This window comes from Microcaecilia unicolor, chromosome 11 (assembly GCF_901765095.1).
Source record: "Microcaecilia unicolor chromosome 11, aMicUni1.1, whole genome shotgun sequence".
Classification (NCBI taxonomy): domain Eukaryota; kingdom Metazoa; phylum Chordata; class Amphibia; order Gymnophiona; family Siphonopidae; genus Microcaecilia; species Microcaecilia unicolor.
The window spans coordinates 182,375,784-182,392,712 of NC_044041.1; the positions used below are offsets into that span (position 1 = coordinate 182,375,784).

At 43.5% G+C, this 16,929-nt stretch overlaps 1 protein-coding gene across 1 annotated transcript; it reads left to right on the top strand.

Moving 5' to 3' along the window:
• Positions 1-1,083: 1,083 nt before the first annotated feature.
• EDN2 (endothelin 2) lies at positions 1,084-15,529 on the top strand. Its single transcript, XM_030218619.1, has 5 exons — positions 1,084-1,155; positions 2,097-2,244; positions 8,075-8,194; positions 13,155-13,253; positions 14,381-15,529. Exons 1-5 carry the CDS (start codon positions 1,092-1,094, stop codon positions 14,526-14,528), a joined length of 579 nt encoding a protein of 192 aa, XP_030074479.1. The 5' UTR covers positions 1,084-1,091; the 3' UTR covers positions 14,529-15,529.
• Positions 15,530-16,929: the final 1,400 nt, after the last annotated feature.

A 16,929-nucleotide genomic window follows, 5' to 3' on the forward strand; every position in this document is an offset into this window, starting at 1 on the left:
TCAGAATGCACAGCGCCATTGTTTCTAGCCTCCCACAAAAAGAAAAAAAAAATGATCACAGAAGGAGGGTTTGGGAATAAATTGAGGCACAACTCTCATGTGGTCTCAAATGAAGGTCTTATAGCTGAAGCGGATTCCATTTTAGCTTAAATAAATAATAAACTGATAGGGGAATCTACCAAGAAAAAACATAAACAATATGGAATTGTTACAGCTCTATATTACTTTCAAATGCAAATCGGCTTTCATAAGGTTAATCACTGCCTTACAATGACCCTGGATCCAAAGGTCCTACAGTCTAACTGCACACAAGAAGGTCAAGTAGATGACGGCAGAAAAAGACCTGCACGGTCCATCCAGTCTGCCCAACAGACTGTAAGTAAATGCAATTAAATACCGCTTATCTGATCGAGGAGCCCACCAAAATATCAAATGTAGTCTAATAATCAAAAAAATCTCCCATAAATAAAGTGAAAAAAGTGCTTGAAAAACATGTCTCAAGTGTTCACAATAGTGCACAATAGTGCTGGGATTGGAATGTAGGTTTCTCTCATCACAGCAACACAGGCATGTGCTGATAACCAGGGAGGAATCCGTCTCAAATGCACTACATTACAACATCTCACTTGGACGGCAAAATATTTACCTGCTCGCACAGACTGCTGGCAACGTCTCCTGCTCTTGTTGACTGGAAGACGATCGGGAGCCTGAACTGTACCTTGGAGAGACCTGACAGACCCTTCTGCCCAGCCCCTTCCCCCGCCCCTACTTCTCATCCTCAGATATCTATTAACCCCCCCCCCCCCCAATATATTATAGACAGATAAAAAGCACCATAAAGGAGCAGAACAGATAAAGCGGTTCCTAGGAACGAGGCTAAATCACAGGGCGAGAGAGCTGGGTCCCTGCCAAGGGAGGGGTTGGCTCGGAGCCCGGTCCATGCTGAAGGCGTGGCCTCCGCCTGGAGCTCAGGGCTGCTCTGCATATTTAATCCCGCTAAATTGTCACTAGAGGCTCAGAGCACCTGTGGCTCAGAGCTGAAGCTGTCACCGTCTCTCCAAAGCTGCTGAATGGCCAAAAAGAACTCAGAAATGGCACAGCGACCGGCCAGCGTGCTTTCCCTCGCTCTCTGTCTCTGCATACTGCTGCAAGAAGGTAAACTGGAGACTGCCAGTCTCTTCTCTTTGTGTTTGGTCCTGTGTGTGCAGACTTTCTTGTGCAAAGTGAGCGTGGTTTTATGTAGATATATATATATTTTTGAGGATGATATTGAAAAAAGGATGCTTTTTTTTGGTAACAGAATGTTTAATGCTGCTTTTGATGCCTCTACAAAGTGACGGGGATGAGGGGAGAGGGGGGTTCATTTGTTGGTTCACTTGCTGCAGTAAATAACACACGCAAGTTTCACTTTTTCACGTCCACATTCACTTTCCTGCTTGCATCCAGCACTGAGCTGCAAGGTGAAGGAGTTGCTCTGGGGGGAAGCTCCACGTGTATCTTGCACGAACCGTGTTTGCAATTCCCGAGCTCTCCTTAACGCCTCGTACTGTGTGTAAAGAGAATAGTGGTCTGAAGACTAAGCATTTTCTATGATGAATTTTGGATTCCTTGCACACAATTATTTTAGATGGAATGTTTCAGGGAGAAAGGTGCAGTGGCAAAAAAAAAAGGGATTTTTCTAAGATTTCCCTTCTTTAAATGCACAAGTAAGTCACATATTTGAAGCACAGTTGATTAAAAAAAAAAAAGCAAGCAAGGAGGTTAGGATGTACGTGTTAATCGGCTGCATTTCAGTCTTTGCTCTTGCATTGACGAAATCTCCACGATTTCAACTCGATCTTTCTAATTTGACGTCTGTGTCTATCTTTGCACTTTTCTTTTTGCCGTAAAAGGTCATAGCAAGGGGGAGGATATCTGTTTGCTGAGTGATATTACACTCCAGGCAGCAAGAATGCACCTACCAGAAAGTTTTGTGCTTCTCTAATCCTTTTAATCCCTGAGAATGAGGTGTAATGTGGCAGCGTGAGCCGCCGCCGTGCATTCCTGAGGTGCTGAGCTCAGAGCCTCATGCTCTCCGCCTCCCTTCTCTGCTGCAGGTGAGGGCGCTGCTGCCCTGGACCCTCGCTTGGCAGCGGGCAGCGACGGACACCCGGCGAGGAGCAAGCGATGCTCGTGCAACAGTTGGCTGGACAAGGAATGCATCTACTTCTGTCACTTGGACATTATCTGGATTAACACTCCAGGGTAAGTGGCACTTGCGGTGACGGTAGACAGAGAGATCACTTAGGCTCCCACCTAATGTCCGAAGATTTATGGATTTTTTAGTGACATTTATTTATATCCCACGTTATCCCAAACAAGTTTGAGTTCAATGCGGCTTACAATAAACAGTATAGGATACATAACAAAGAATAATGCGTAAGAAAGTAACTTTGTTGTAAGAATCCAGTTTTACAATACAGTATCATAAACCTACTGGGATAACTATGGGCGTTTAACATTTAGAAAATCTATCATGAATGAGAAATTGCACGCGAAGCAAAGAGAAAGTTAATGGTAAATAGAGTAATAACCAATTCAAGTAATAATTCGTTGAGATACGGTCATTGGAGCCGACTCTGTGGGTGCTGTGGGTGCTTAAGCACCCCCAATATTGGGAAAATTCCTTGTATGTGTCCAGGGAGGGGTTATTTCCATTGGTCTTAGCACCCCCAATAATTTTGAAAAGTTGGCTCCTATGGATACGGTTGTTCTTTGTGAGGGTTTGTTGGAATTAGGAATTTAATAGATTAAATCAAGGGCCCCCAAATGGGTCAGAGTAGGATTTTTTTTTTTTTAGGGGGGGGGGGGATACAGAAGCAGCTATAAGTGGGGTCACCTACTTCCCTGGGCTCCCCTGCATGGGTGGAATTTACACAACTGTTCCCACCGGTGAAATGATAACCACTGAGAACATCCCCATGGTGATTCCTGAAGAGACACTGAACAAGATGTTATGTTGTCTCTTATAGATTCGTTTTCAACTGCTTTTTAGACTAGACATAAGCATTTGTCTCTTCTGCATGTCGCTTGATTCTCTCCACACTGTACTGTATTTGTCGGATTATTATTGAAGCACTTCTGAGCACCTGTGTTTCACTTTATTTTACTGAAAGTTGCTTTATTTGGTTTCATTCTTTGCCCTTTTACCTGGAATAATTACTTTGGGAAAACAGGAGGGTGAGTAATAAATAAATATTACTTGTACTGGTGAAAAAAAAAAACCCCAAACAAGCAAAAAAAAAAAAAAAAAAAAAGACGATTTCTTTTTTAAGCCTGCCTTTTAAGCCTTAGGTCTTTTATTTATTTATTTATTTATTCATTTATTTTAACCGGACTCACCTCAAAATATTATTGAAAGCAATCATTTAATGATAATTCAGTGTGGGAACTGGTAGTAACTTCTGTTTTTTTTTCGGGGGAGGGGGAAGGGATGGGGTCTGAAGCAATGGAGTGAGCAGGCACTTGCTCACTGTCCCACTAGGATCATTATATGATCTTTCAAAGTGCCAGTTACTTTGAGTTAGGAAGTAAACAGAATGGAGCTCTGCTACCCCTGAACTTCTATAGAAGTTAAATCCTTTGTAACACCAGAAAACAAGTGAAAAGACAGTGCTAAAGTGAAGATAGATAGGGGATAGTCTTACAGTGGGAACCAAACCAGTTACAAAATTCAAGAAAGCTTGGGTGCCAGAAAGTGAGGGTGAATCCCCAAATTGCATAGGCTTTGCAGGTCTGCCTCCGCCACCTTACCAAATTAACTTTTATTTCCCTAGCCCCAAGAAATTTGATAATCAAATCCAGCAATTATGATAACCCCAACACCATTCTTCTCAGAAAAATCCTGCAGAAACACAGAATTGAACATTAAACTTTAAAATATTAAACTTTGGTTTCACATATCTGAGCACAGCTTCTAAAAGTCATTTTCCTGGGTGTATAGGCTGTTTGAAAACTGTGCATCCTCCCTGCAAGAAAACAAGGTTGTGTGGTGGCTAGGACTTATTATGCTTTAACTGCGGCAGGGGTTTGCTGTCCCTTTCCCCAGAAGGCGCCACCTTAGGCAACTGCTTAATCTGTCTAATGGTTGAGCCAGCTTGGAGTACTGCAGCGGGAATGGGCAGGCTAAGCGCACCTTGTGGTCGTTCTGTCATTATCATCTGTGATCCTGCAAAGACAGGCAGAGAGACTGGGTTTCTTGAGAAATTAAAATATTGGGGAAGGGGAGGGGAGAACATTTTTACTATAAAGTGTAACTTTGAACTGTCTTAAGAGCAATTGGAGCAATAAATAGAGGGTGATCCATGCTCTAGATCGGCTTTGATAGCACCTGCTTTTGCCATGAGTAAGTATGTGGGACCTGCATACCTGTAAACAATCCCTGTCAGATTCAGAATAACTCCATCTGACAGGGGAATAAAAGGCATGATGACATGCGGTATTAAATTACTTTATTGCCATAATTAATCCATGTCGGAACACCTTTAAACATTATGAAAAATCTGATTAAAAAGGAGGAGGGACCTGCCGGTGATTCAAGATGTAAATATAACAAGTTTAGTACAAGCTTGTACAAAACACTGGAACAAACTATCGACCTCTTGATGCCTGTTCTGGAACAGGTAGAAAATGAAGACAGGGTGTTTTATTTAGCAGGTCTTTTTCTAAGTGTGAAAACAGATTTTCCTAATAACTGGATCTCCAAGGGATGCACCACCCACTGGATGAAGGCAGCATTAGGGTAGTAGCCTGGTGAAAAGTTCTTATATTGTGATGCAGGTTCAAATCCCAGTCTTGGCTTCTGCTTCCCAAGGTGAAGGAGTGTTAGTTCATACAGGCTAGATTTATGCTCATTGTGGCCCCTAAAGTGTAAAATTTAAGAGGGCCCCCCTTGATTAAGTAGGAAGTAAATGTTAGATTTATTAGACAATAAATAAAAAAAATAAAGCAATAATAATCAATAATAAAATCAATAATGATTATTTTATATTATAATTGTTATTATTCACTAAAAAAAAATAAATGCGTTTGTAAAGTATGAGGCCCTTTGTAATGTGAGACCCTTAGCTGAAGCTTGTCTAGCTTATATGTACCCCCTGGCCATGACTTCACACCTTTTATTCATCACTTGTAGTATAACCCTGTATACCTGAATGTAACTCACCTTGAGCTACTACTGAAAAAGGTGTGAGCAAAATCCAAATAAATAAATAGATATCAATGTACCAAGGGCTGGAACTCACTACCCAAACAACTACAGCACATAAAAGAATACCCCTCTTTTCGTAAAATCCTAAAATAATTACCTGGTAATTATTGTTGATGGAGGAAACCAACCTCGTATCTAACATATCACAAATTTATGATCTTACTGTTTCCATTACTTGTACCCAAATGTTTCTTCAATTACACTGTCTCTAACCAAGCTATCTTGTCTTATATAAACTTTGTTTAATGTAATCTAGCAATTGTACAAATAATGACTTTGTTTTAATGTAAGCCACATAGAACCTGAACCAGTTTTGGGATGATGTGGGATATAAATGTCAGAAATACATAACCTAAAGTACAGGCATACTAGAAAGCTATGGTCATAAGTAATGCCACATTGGAAAGACCAATGGTCTATCGAGCCCAGCATCCTGTCCACGACAGCGGCCAATCCAGGCCAAGGGCACCTGGCGAGCTTCCCAAACGTACAAACATTCTATACATGTTATTCCTGGAATTGTGGATTTTTCCCAAGTCCATTTAGTAGTGATTTATGGACTTGTCCTTTAGGAAACCGTCTAACCCCTTTTTAAACTCTGCTAAGCTAACCACTGATCAAAAATACTATCATTGTAAATCTGGTTGGGCTAGGAGGGTTATACAAGTAGTCAGTGAAAGGTCATGTAGGCTGAGTCTGAGCTAGAAGCCCAAAGGGGCAGGAGGAAACCGGCAGGCCGGGCATAAAGGCAGTGGTTGGAGGGAGGGAGACAGAAAGCTGGAGCCATGCCCCTTCATATATTTCCACAAAACTGGGGTTGTTAGCTCTTGTGACTTGCCATATGATGGGGAATGAAGTTATCAGCCTCTGCTTGTGATCTGGATGCTGCACCAGGGATTACTTTGCTTTATGAAAGTTTAAAGGACACCCAGAGATGGACCTTTAAATTGCCTCTGACATTACCCGATTTCCCCTCAAAAATCTGTAAACTGGATAGTAAGATTTTAAATGAGTTTATCTTGTTGGGCAAGCTGGATGGACCGTACAGGTCTTTTTATCTGCCGTCATTTACTATGTTACTATGATTTGACTTTCACTCATTCGGAGCACTAGGGGGAGCCAGAGGGTAACAGCTGATTTGAAAAGTCAAGAACCTACCATTTGACTTTTTAAATAATGAAATACGTTAACCCTTTGGACCATGTGGCTTCTGAGCTTCTATCGGTTTGCACTGAGAAATAATCCACTCTGATCCCTTTGCAAAAATAAAAATAAAATAAAAGTACCATTGAAATAATTTCATTAGAATGAACACACTTTGGGGAAAAAAAAAACTCCTTTTATTGAATTTCCAAAGAAGTAACCATTTGATGGTTTTTGTTAAAGTTACATTTATTGGCAACCACTCGCCTTTCCATAGGCTTGCTTGTGGCTCTGTGGTGATCCCTTCGGGAGGGAGGCTAGCATATTCAGATCCTTCATGCTGGAGAAAGCCAGGACTGTAATTGTAAATGAAAAGGGGTCATCAAATTATTGTGAAGACTTCTGGAACTATAAAGAATGCAGAGAAAATGGGAAGGAGACTAGGATAGAATCTGGCAGGTTGCTATTTTGAGGATTATAAATAGGGTTTGGAAGAGATTGGAGAGCTTATAAATTGGTCTAGATGGACAGACTGGATAGGCCATAAGATTTTCATCTATTATTTTCTGTGTTCCAAATAGGCATGTACAGGTTTTGAGTTTTTAATTTGGTTGTAGAATTTATATTTATATTTTGTGTGTATTTTAATGCTTTTATTCATTGCAAACTGCCTTGGTGTATTAGTTTAGTTTTATTTATACATTTTCTGTACCACCCTTCACAAAATGAATATTCATAACTGAAAGGGTACATCAAGGATCTACACTAAACTAAATTTATTTATTTATTACATTTGTACCAGTGGTGTTCCTAGGGGCGCTGACACCCAGGGCGGATCGCCGATGCGCCCCGCCCCCCGGGTGCAGCGCCCCCTCCCCGGAACAGCGCGACCCTCCCCCCCAGTGAAATAACCCCCCGGGTGCAGCGTGACCCCCCCCCCCCGGCAAAAGAACCCCTCGGTTGCACGCCGCTGTGGGGGGGGGGGGGTGCCGCACGCCTGTCGGCTCTTCGTTTCCATGCTCCCTCTGCCCCGGAACAGGAAGTAATCTGTTCTGGGGCAGAGGGAGCATGAAAACAAAGAGCCGACAGGCGCGCAGCACCCCCCCCAGTGGCGTGCACCCGGGGCAGACCGGCCCCCCCCCCCCCCCTTGGTACGCCACTGATTTGTACCCCACGCTTTCCCACTCAAAGCAGGTTCAACGCGGCTTACATAGTAATTGGGATTACAAAGTAATAAATTGAGTATTTTCGGAGTAATAAAAGAAATAGGAATGTAGAAATACAGGGATGAGGGGGAGTAGGAGAAGTATGAGCAAGGGTAAGTGAGCAATCGGAGGGTAGATGAGGCAGAGGGGGATGGGCAAGAGTGAAGGGAGTAGGAGAGGTGTGAGTAATAAACTTGTATGTACGTTTGTATAGTCAAAGCTAATCTCTTGTGGTATTAGATGAGTAAACTCCTATTTATATTTTGCTGTATAAAATATCTGAGGTGCTGAACAGATATGGAATGAGTTTAAACACAGATTAGAAGCTTTTGTGAGTCTCCCAGCTTTGCATATAATCTCCGTGTCTGTGTGACTGGTACTTGGCTACCTGCAGACGGCACATATCTTTAGGCTTGTTGTAGTTGATACTGTAAGAGGGTATTGATTTATTTTTGACATTTGCTTTTCCCCTTACCAGACAAACTATTCCGTATGGACTTGGAAACCCGCCAAAACGTCGCAAGAGATCCCTGGGCCGGTGTGAGTGTTCCAACTTCAAAGACGGCTCCTGTACCACTTTCTGCCAGTCAAAGCCAAGGTAGGTATTCCCCTGGAATCTATATAGTTTTCGCCAGAATTTGGGTGCCCAAATTTGGGTGCGGATCTCAGTTGCACACGGAAACCAATTAGTCAATTCAGTATTAACAATCAATTATTGGAGTTAATTGGCATTAATTAAGTTTTATGCACTGATCTCCCTATGCACTGTGGGGTCCTTTTACAAAGGCACACTGAAAGTGGCTTGCGTTAGTGTAGGTGTGGGTTCTGGGTGTGCACCGATTTCATTTTTTTAGGCGCGCCTGTAAAAAAGGCCTCTTTTTTGCCGAAAATGGACGTCCAGCAAAATGAAAATTGCCACGCGTCCATTTTGGGTCTGAGATCTTACCGCCAGCCATAGACCTCGCGGTAAAGAATCTGGGCGGTAATGACTTACGCGCATCAAATGCCACTTGGCACGTTTCCATTACGCTCACCAGAAAATAAAATATATTTTTCAGACACGTGTAGCGGACACAGCGCCAAAATTGAAATTACTGCAAGGGCCACGCAGTAACCGGGCAATAACTCCAATTTGGTGTGCGTTCGGCTCGCATGGAGGCATATTTCAAAGCACTTACCTTCCAAAGTTCCATAGAAACCTATGGAACTTTGGAAGGCTAAGTGCTTTGAAAATATGCCTATATAGGCACCTACAAGGCTTAGTAAAAAGGGCCCTAAATTCCATAAGGGCCCTTTTACTAAAGGGTTGGCGTGCGGCAGGAGCCCAGCGGTAGTTCCCACCCCCAGCAAGCACCATTTCTGGTACTACAAAAAAAAAAAATTCCATTTTTGTATCACTGGCACCAGTGGCGTAGCAAGAGCAGGGTGGTGGGGGCAGTCCACCCCGGGTGCATGCTGCTGGAGGGTGCAGAGAGCAGCCGCGTGCCTGTCGGCTCCGCTGATTCCCTGCTCCCTGTGCCCAGAACAGGTTACTTCCTGTTCCGGGCAGAGGGAGCAGGGAGGCAGTGGAGCTGACAGGCGTGCGGCTGCTCTCTGCACCCTCCAGCAACCAAGAATGCAACCTGGGGGGGGGGGCTTGATGCGCCAGGGAGGGGGGTGTCATTGCGCCCGGGGGAGGGGGGGTTGATGTGCCGGGGAGGGGGGGTGTCATTGCGCCGGGGGTGTGTGTGTGTCGTGCTGTACCCTGGGGGGATGGACGTCACTGCACCTGGGGGGGGGGTGCGCAGCGGCGATCCACCCCGGGTGGCAGCCGACCTAGGTTCGCCACTGACCGGCACTTACCTGGTGGTAATCGGCACTGCCCTGTTACCACCGTGTTAGCACAGGAGCCCTTACTTCAGCCTCAACGGGTGATGTTAAGTGCTCCCCCCCCCCCCCCCGAAATAGGTGCACAGTAAGTGGTTCACTTACTGCACGGCCATTTCTTGTTGAGAACAAAAAGACAGCCTTTTATCCCCTGTGGTATAAAGGGGCCTCGGCGCATGTGAAAAAACACATGCTGACACTAGCGTAGGCCCCCCTTTACCGCAGCTTAGTAAAAGGACCTCCTAGTGTGCAACTGAAAAGGGGTGTGGCCATAGGAGGGCATGGGTGGGTCAAGGGCATTCCCAGAAATTAGGTGTGATGTTATGGAATATTTGGATTTTTGTGCCCAACTGGCATCAGTTGGGCGCAGGATTTATACCAGCTTTTGGCAGGCTTAAAGTCCGTGCACCCAAAATTCGTCAGGGGAGTCTGCGCTAAGCACTATTCAATAAAGGTTGCTTAGCGCTAACCCTCTAATTCTATAAAGGGTGCATTAAGATACACATGCAAATTTGGGTGTGCATCTTAATTAATTAATTTTTATTTATTTATTATTAGGATTTATTTACCGCCTTTTTGAAGGAGTTCACTCAAGGCGGTGTACAGTAAGAATAGATCAAACATGAGAAATAGGCAATTACAGCAGTAAAAATATTTGAAAACAATACAAAGTATGGCATGGTATACTAGCAATGTTAACACAATATGTAATAGAACATTATAATTGGTAGTGAAGGGTAAGGCAAAGTTGTAACATATAGATGGGTAAGAAAGTAGGAAGAATTAGAAAGTAAGGTGACTGATTTGAAGAAAGTTGCACATGGAGGAGTGGATAAACATGTCCCGCTGCAGTATGTGCAGCCCGAATCACTCCTTGTGTGTGTGAGTGAGACTAACAAGTTAGTTACTTCTTCCATCAAAGGCTTGGTTGAAGAGCCAAGCTTTCACTTGCTTCCTGAAGTAGAGATAGTCTTGTGTTAAGCGGAGCCTTTCAGGCAATGCATTCCAGAGTGTGGGGGGCTACTCCGGAGAAGGCTCGCTTGCGGGTATCACATCGTGTAATGTCTTTGGAGAGGGTGTAGTTATTAGCCAGTTAACACCAATAATGAGCTTTTTAACAAGCTATTAATAGTGCTAATTGGAATCAACTAAGATGTATGCAGATAAATAGGAACCAAGTTAAGATCAGAAGGAGTGAAAATTATGGGGCATAATTTTATGCATGTCCTGAAAAAGGGGTGCAGAAATGGGAAGGTCATGGGCTGTTCAGGGTGGATGGTGGGTGTGGTTTCTGGTTATGCATGCAATTAAGAGTAATTGGGCTCCTGTCCTTTAGGTGTGGGTATTTGCACCATATTTTCATTGGTGCAAACGGATGTGCTTAATTTTTAACTGCAACCCCCCGGGACCTTAAGCTCTATTATACAAACTTTTTTTTTTGGGGGGGGGGGGGGGGGACCGATTTTTTTCAGCACCATTTATAGAAGTTTAGCCCTAAGCTGCCATTACAGAATTGGTGCGTAGGGGGAAATTCCTATATATGGAGCCTAAAAAATCAGCTCTGAAATCAGTGCCTACTAAGCATATTCTAGATTTAGGCACCAATTATAGAATACGCTTGTATTCTAAAACTAGTGTGCATCCATTTACACTAACGAAATGTGGCATAAATCCCAGCATGTAGGTTTATGCGCAGTGGGCCATATTCTATAACTACATGCGTGAGTTTGGCATGCCCACAAAACACCCTTTCCCCACCTATAACCACACCCCTTCTTGCCTGCCACCATTGGGGTCTGCATAGCCGTTGGTAGAGCATCAGACTTTTAATCTGTGGTCCAGGGTTTAAGTCCCTGTGTGGGTAGGATAGGCCCCAAAATGAAACCCTGTGCAACAACCATTTTTTTGGACAAATTCCTGGAGGAAAAGTCCATAGCCTGCTATTGAGACAGACATGGGAAGCAACTGCTTGTCCTGGGATTTGTAGTATAGAATGTTGCTACTCTGAGATTCTGCATGGAATCTTGCCACTCTTTAGGATTCCAGAATCTTGCTATTCTTTGGAGTTCTACATGGAATGTTGCTTCTCTGAGATTCTGCATGGAATCTTGCCACTTTTTAGGATTCCAGAATCTTGCTCTTCTTTGTGGTTCTACATGGACTGTTGCCATGATTTGGGTTTCTACCGGGTACTCATGACCTGGCTTGGCCACTGTTTGGAAAACAGGATACTGGGCTAGATGGACCATTGGTCTGACCCAGTATGGCTACTCTTGTGTTTGAGAAGCTTGGCACACTTTGTTACACTTAGCGAGTTGTGTGCCTAAATTCTAATCAGTGCCAATTAGTGCTCATTATTGCTTGTTGTGCTGTTATCAGCGCTCATTAGCTTGTTAAGCTTGTTATGCACATTGTTATAGAATCTGCTTAGATTTTGGCGCGGATTTCTAGGTACGCTATATAGAATCCCTAGGTTAGCGCAGGTTTTAACTGTGCCTTATTTTGGGTCCTATTTACTGAATCTAGTCCATTGTGTCTCCCTCGTTCATATATATACACAGGAATTTTTCTTTTTGGGCTTTTCTTAAACTAGATGCATTTGGCTTTTCAGACATGCACTAGATACAATGAGCTTGCTGGTACTTGTAGGACTAGATTTGCCAGCATCACACTGAGATGGTACAAATGTAATAAATAAATAAATTGCTTCTCTGTTCGGAACAGGTGCTGGAATTTTGCTGCTATGCCACTTGTATATTTTGTGGAGAAAATAGTCCGTGTATTGGTTAAGATTGGTTCAGGCTGTCTCTAGCAACACTGATGCCTGCTGTTGTGTAATGGTCATGAAACTCTGCTGAGCCGTACAGCGAATTGTCAGGATAGGGGGAGGGTCTGTTGAGGGTGTAGTGGAGTTGGATTGTGGCACTCTGTGGTGCTGAATCCCATGCAGAACACTGCATTCATTCCCACGTTTACTTAACATTGATAGAAACCTCCCTATCATTTACCAAATCAACCTCCATGAGCTTCCGTGGGAGACTGCTGCAGTTCTGCAGTTCCTTGGAAAGATGGAGGGGATATGAATTCTTGACTCACTCCTATCTTTTGATCTTAATAGCCATTCATGGCCTATCGCCCCAGGTAGTAAAAAAAAAAAAGATGTCTAATTTTGACTTGCCGAGACATGGTTTGTGTCAAAGGAAGTATATTTTATAGAGAAACAGTTTGCTAGCAAAGGACAAGGTATAGTACAGTGAAATTAGATTTTGACAGTATGCAACCTCAGATGCTGTAGAAAGCATAGACAAATGAAGGGTAATTTTTTTCAAAGCTGTTTGAAAATTGTCTTCCCTCAATCTTTTTAAACTATATTATGAAGGCCACACATAGTTTTAAAAGATTGAGGGAAGACAATCTTTTGTCTTGAGAGAAAAGTGCAAGCAGATGTTCCCAGAGGTGTGTTAAGGTTGGATTTTCCATTGAAATTTCACCTGCATAAAAAGCAGAAAAGGATGTGACGGCCTTCCCTGTGTAAATTACGTCTAGGTCTGTGATTACATAGAACCCACAAGCTTTGCGCCTGGGCAGAGAGTTTGAAAATTGCCCTTAATCTGCTTTGTTTCACTCCTTTCGAATCTTAACATGGTTCCTATTTTTCAGGTTGACTAACAGGGGTTTGTTTTAATCTGTAGGTACAGCAGAAATAATGCCATTTGGAAAGATGACACGCTGACGGCAAGACAGAGGTTAAGCAGGGAAAGGAAGCAGCAAGGTCTTTTGAGAGTGTTGAGGTAAGCAACATACAAGTTCTGCTGTATTTGGGTGCAGTAACAAATCATTTAGAAAGATCTCAGCATACTTTTGTTGCAAAGCCGCATCCAACAGTCTGTACATAAATTTCATATTCACTTCCTTGAAATGGCTAATTGCTCATTTGCAGTTGGGTAAGCTGAAGCCAGACTTGCTTGAAATAAATCGCTCAATAGCAGAAAGTTAGAGGAATAGTGGAAATTTGAATATCAATCCCAATCTATCACGGAATTGAAAAACAAAACAAGTGGAATTGATAGATTGGTGCTTCTCAAACCAGTCCCTGAGGCACATCTAGCCAGTCAGGTTTTCAGGATACCCACAAAAATATGAATGAGAGAGATTTGCATGCACTGCTTCCCTAATATGCAAATTTACCTCATGCATACTTATTGTGGATATCCTGATATCTGACTGGTTGGGTGTGCCCTGAGGACTGGGTTGAGAACCACTGCATTGGATGACAGCATCTCACCCCTCCCACAGTTACAAGCACATATCTTGAATTTCCTACCTGCTCTTACTTCCTGAAATGACTATCACTCATTTGTGACAACTCATGAGTCTGACTGCTGTGTGCTGGGTTCTAAATAATGTCAGGCAGACCTCCAGGGCTTTTCACCTTAACACGCCTGGAGAATGGAAGAGGTAAATGGACCCTAGTAGAAAGGCGAAGAGAGGGGGGGGGGTCATGGAACTCGGACGGGAGTGGGGCCGTCGGACTGGAGTGGGCCCGTGGAACTCGGACGGACAGGAGTGGAAGGAGGGAGATAGGGGGTCATGGAACTCGGGGGGGGGGGGGGCGATTGTTTATTCACCTCTGGTGGCTGCTGCTGGGTTCCCTTCCCTCTCACTTCCCATTGGTCCGCCCTGTGACATCATCCCCAGGGCGGAGTAATGGGAACTGTGTTATGAACCCAGGCATCCAGATGGAGGTGCAAATTATTATATAGGGTATAGATTCTGTATATAGGAAGTTAAAAGGATCTGATGAGGAAGAGAGAGGGATGGAAAAGTAGTTAGTTTCTTTGATTAATAGGACGCTCTCTGCAAGTTACAGAGTAGACAAATATTTGTCCTCTGACCTCATTTACTTGTCTCTTGGCAGGGATGTTGTCGTTTCTAACTCTCTCAGCACAAAGTGGCGATTAAGGTCTACAGGAGACTCCAACTGGCAAGCTGGAAGAGGAAAGATAATGAATGGCGAGCAGTCTTTTCAGCTGAAGATTGTGCGAGTTCCCTTTGAGCTCCAGTAGCTCCTATCATGGGTGGCCTTGATAGGAGAGCACCCATGGCAGAGAGAAGACGAGCAGAACCAGATCTCCTCGATGAGGACAACCAGTGTTGCTCGGCTTTCTGGAAAAGATTGCTATCAGAGACAGAAGGGATATGTTCAATCTTTTCTTTCTTCCTTTCAGTGGGAGTCTGATCTAGCTGGGGTGAGCCAAGTCCCTGGGCCATAAAGACTAGTAGAAGATTCTGGCATTTGACTCATGGCTTGACAGACCATTTATATTCTCAGGACATTTCTCAACCAAGGAAATAGTGTATTTATATAGCATCTCCGAAGAAAGAACTAAATTGGACACGTCATAGGCATCTCAGAAAACTGAATTTCAGCAAGAGAGTTTTTTTTTGGAGGAGGTGCAGGAGGAGATGTATTTCAGCATTTGCTACACTGGCCATTTAATGTGGAGGCCATATCTAAGAGAGGCAAATTTAATGACTTGAGTGTCTGGAACAGCTTCTTGCCGAAACAGACCACATAAGGTCTGCAACCCTAACTTTACATTTCAGGGTTGTTGCCTGCTTCCTCTATGCACTTTTCTAATCTGGTCCTCCTCTTTATCGAATGTATCTCAGCACCACCCCAAAAGCGGAACAAACTCTATGTATGATGGGACATCTTGTCTTTTCCTGTGCATCGGGAATTGTACACTACGTCTTATGCTCTGTTGCACTAAAGGTGATGCTGCTGTTGTGTCTTGCACTACTCAAGAGTGAAAGCCAACAGTGGGCCTTGCAGGTTTAGCCATAGATGGACGATTTTAGTATGGTAAAGAGAAGATGTTGGGTGATTTAAGTAGGTGAATGTAACAGTGTATATTGAGGAATGTTCCTCATGTACTGCACACTTTTGTTAGGGAGGTGTGACGCACTAAATTGTTGTTTCAGGTAAAGGTCCAAGGGCAATTGTATAGGTGCTGACATTTAAGTTCACGTTACTCATACAAATGTTTAGAATACAGTGATACCTCGGTGTTCGTCGATAATCCGTCCGAAAACAATCGGCGAATCCGAAACACGACGAAAACCGAGGCAATTATTTCCATATGAATCACTGAGCAGGAGAACGCGTGGGTCGCCCTTTGTTTTCGCAAAATTAGCAGTGAGGTCACATGGGCATGCTGACAAAATCCGAGGCAACCGACAAAATCTGAGACAAATTTCTCGCGGAAAAAAAAAATCGACGAAAACCGAAAACCGACGGTAACCGAAGTCAACGAAAACCCAGTATTACTGTATTAGCATCCACATGCATATGAGTGCACTTACATATGTTAATACTATTATGGCATTTGAGCGCTATTCTGCAAATAATCTGCTAGACTTACGTAGACGCGTATTTGCAAGGTGGTTGTGCACAGGTGTGATGGGCGGGACGTAGGCAGGGGGGCTCCCATGTTATGACATAACTTACAGAAAATTGTAAGTGAGGTGTATCCCTGCCATACTTAGGTGCATCCACTTGAATTGCCTACATGCGAGGGCCTAATTTTAGGGTGTGTTGATAGATGGTTAGACTAGAATTCTATAACAGAACATAGCGCCTTGGTTCCATTATAAAAATAGACTTCATGCACACCCTATGGGCGCCTAACTAGAGGCACCTACTTATAAATTACCCCACAGAAGGTAATTGTTATGAGGGGGCCACCTGCTTTAAGTCAGTTTTATAAACATAACTGGCCAAAAATCACACCTGCATTGCTTGCATGGACATTTGTACCTACCCTGGAGCAGGTGTAAATGCCCAAACCTAAATTATTTAAGTATGTGCATAAATTTAGCCTATTTATAATTGATCCCTTGGATTCTATATATGGCACCTAAAATTTGGCATGTGTCCAAGACGCACACACAACACAATTGAGTAAGAAGCACAACCAGTTACTGATGTTATTGGGCGCTCGTTAAAATTTTCGTGTGCATCTAGCTGTGTGCGATATTCTATAAGGCATGGCGCCTAAAATCCCCATAGTACGTAACTCAAAAAGGGGCGTGTTACGGGTGTGCTGACAAGTCGTGCATGGAATTATAGAATACAGCCTCAAGGCCACCAGTTTCAACAGGCTTAAATGTTGGCGCCTAATGGTAGGCGTGCGAATCGGCGCTCATTGCGATACGTTAAAGGGCCAGCGCCCCTTATAGAATCGTGTTGAAGTACAGATTTCTTTTACAGTGCCAAATTCTGAGCATCATTTAGAGCATTCCTACGATGTGTAAGCTTTGTGGCTCTGCCCAAGCGGTGCCCCTGCAACACACCTCCCAGAAAGCACACACCATCCTGTTGTCACACATACTTTTATAACTGGCCATGTATACATGAATGTACTGCTTATGTGTGAAAGTCAGTGGCGTAGGAAGGGGGGGGGG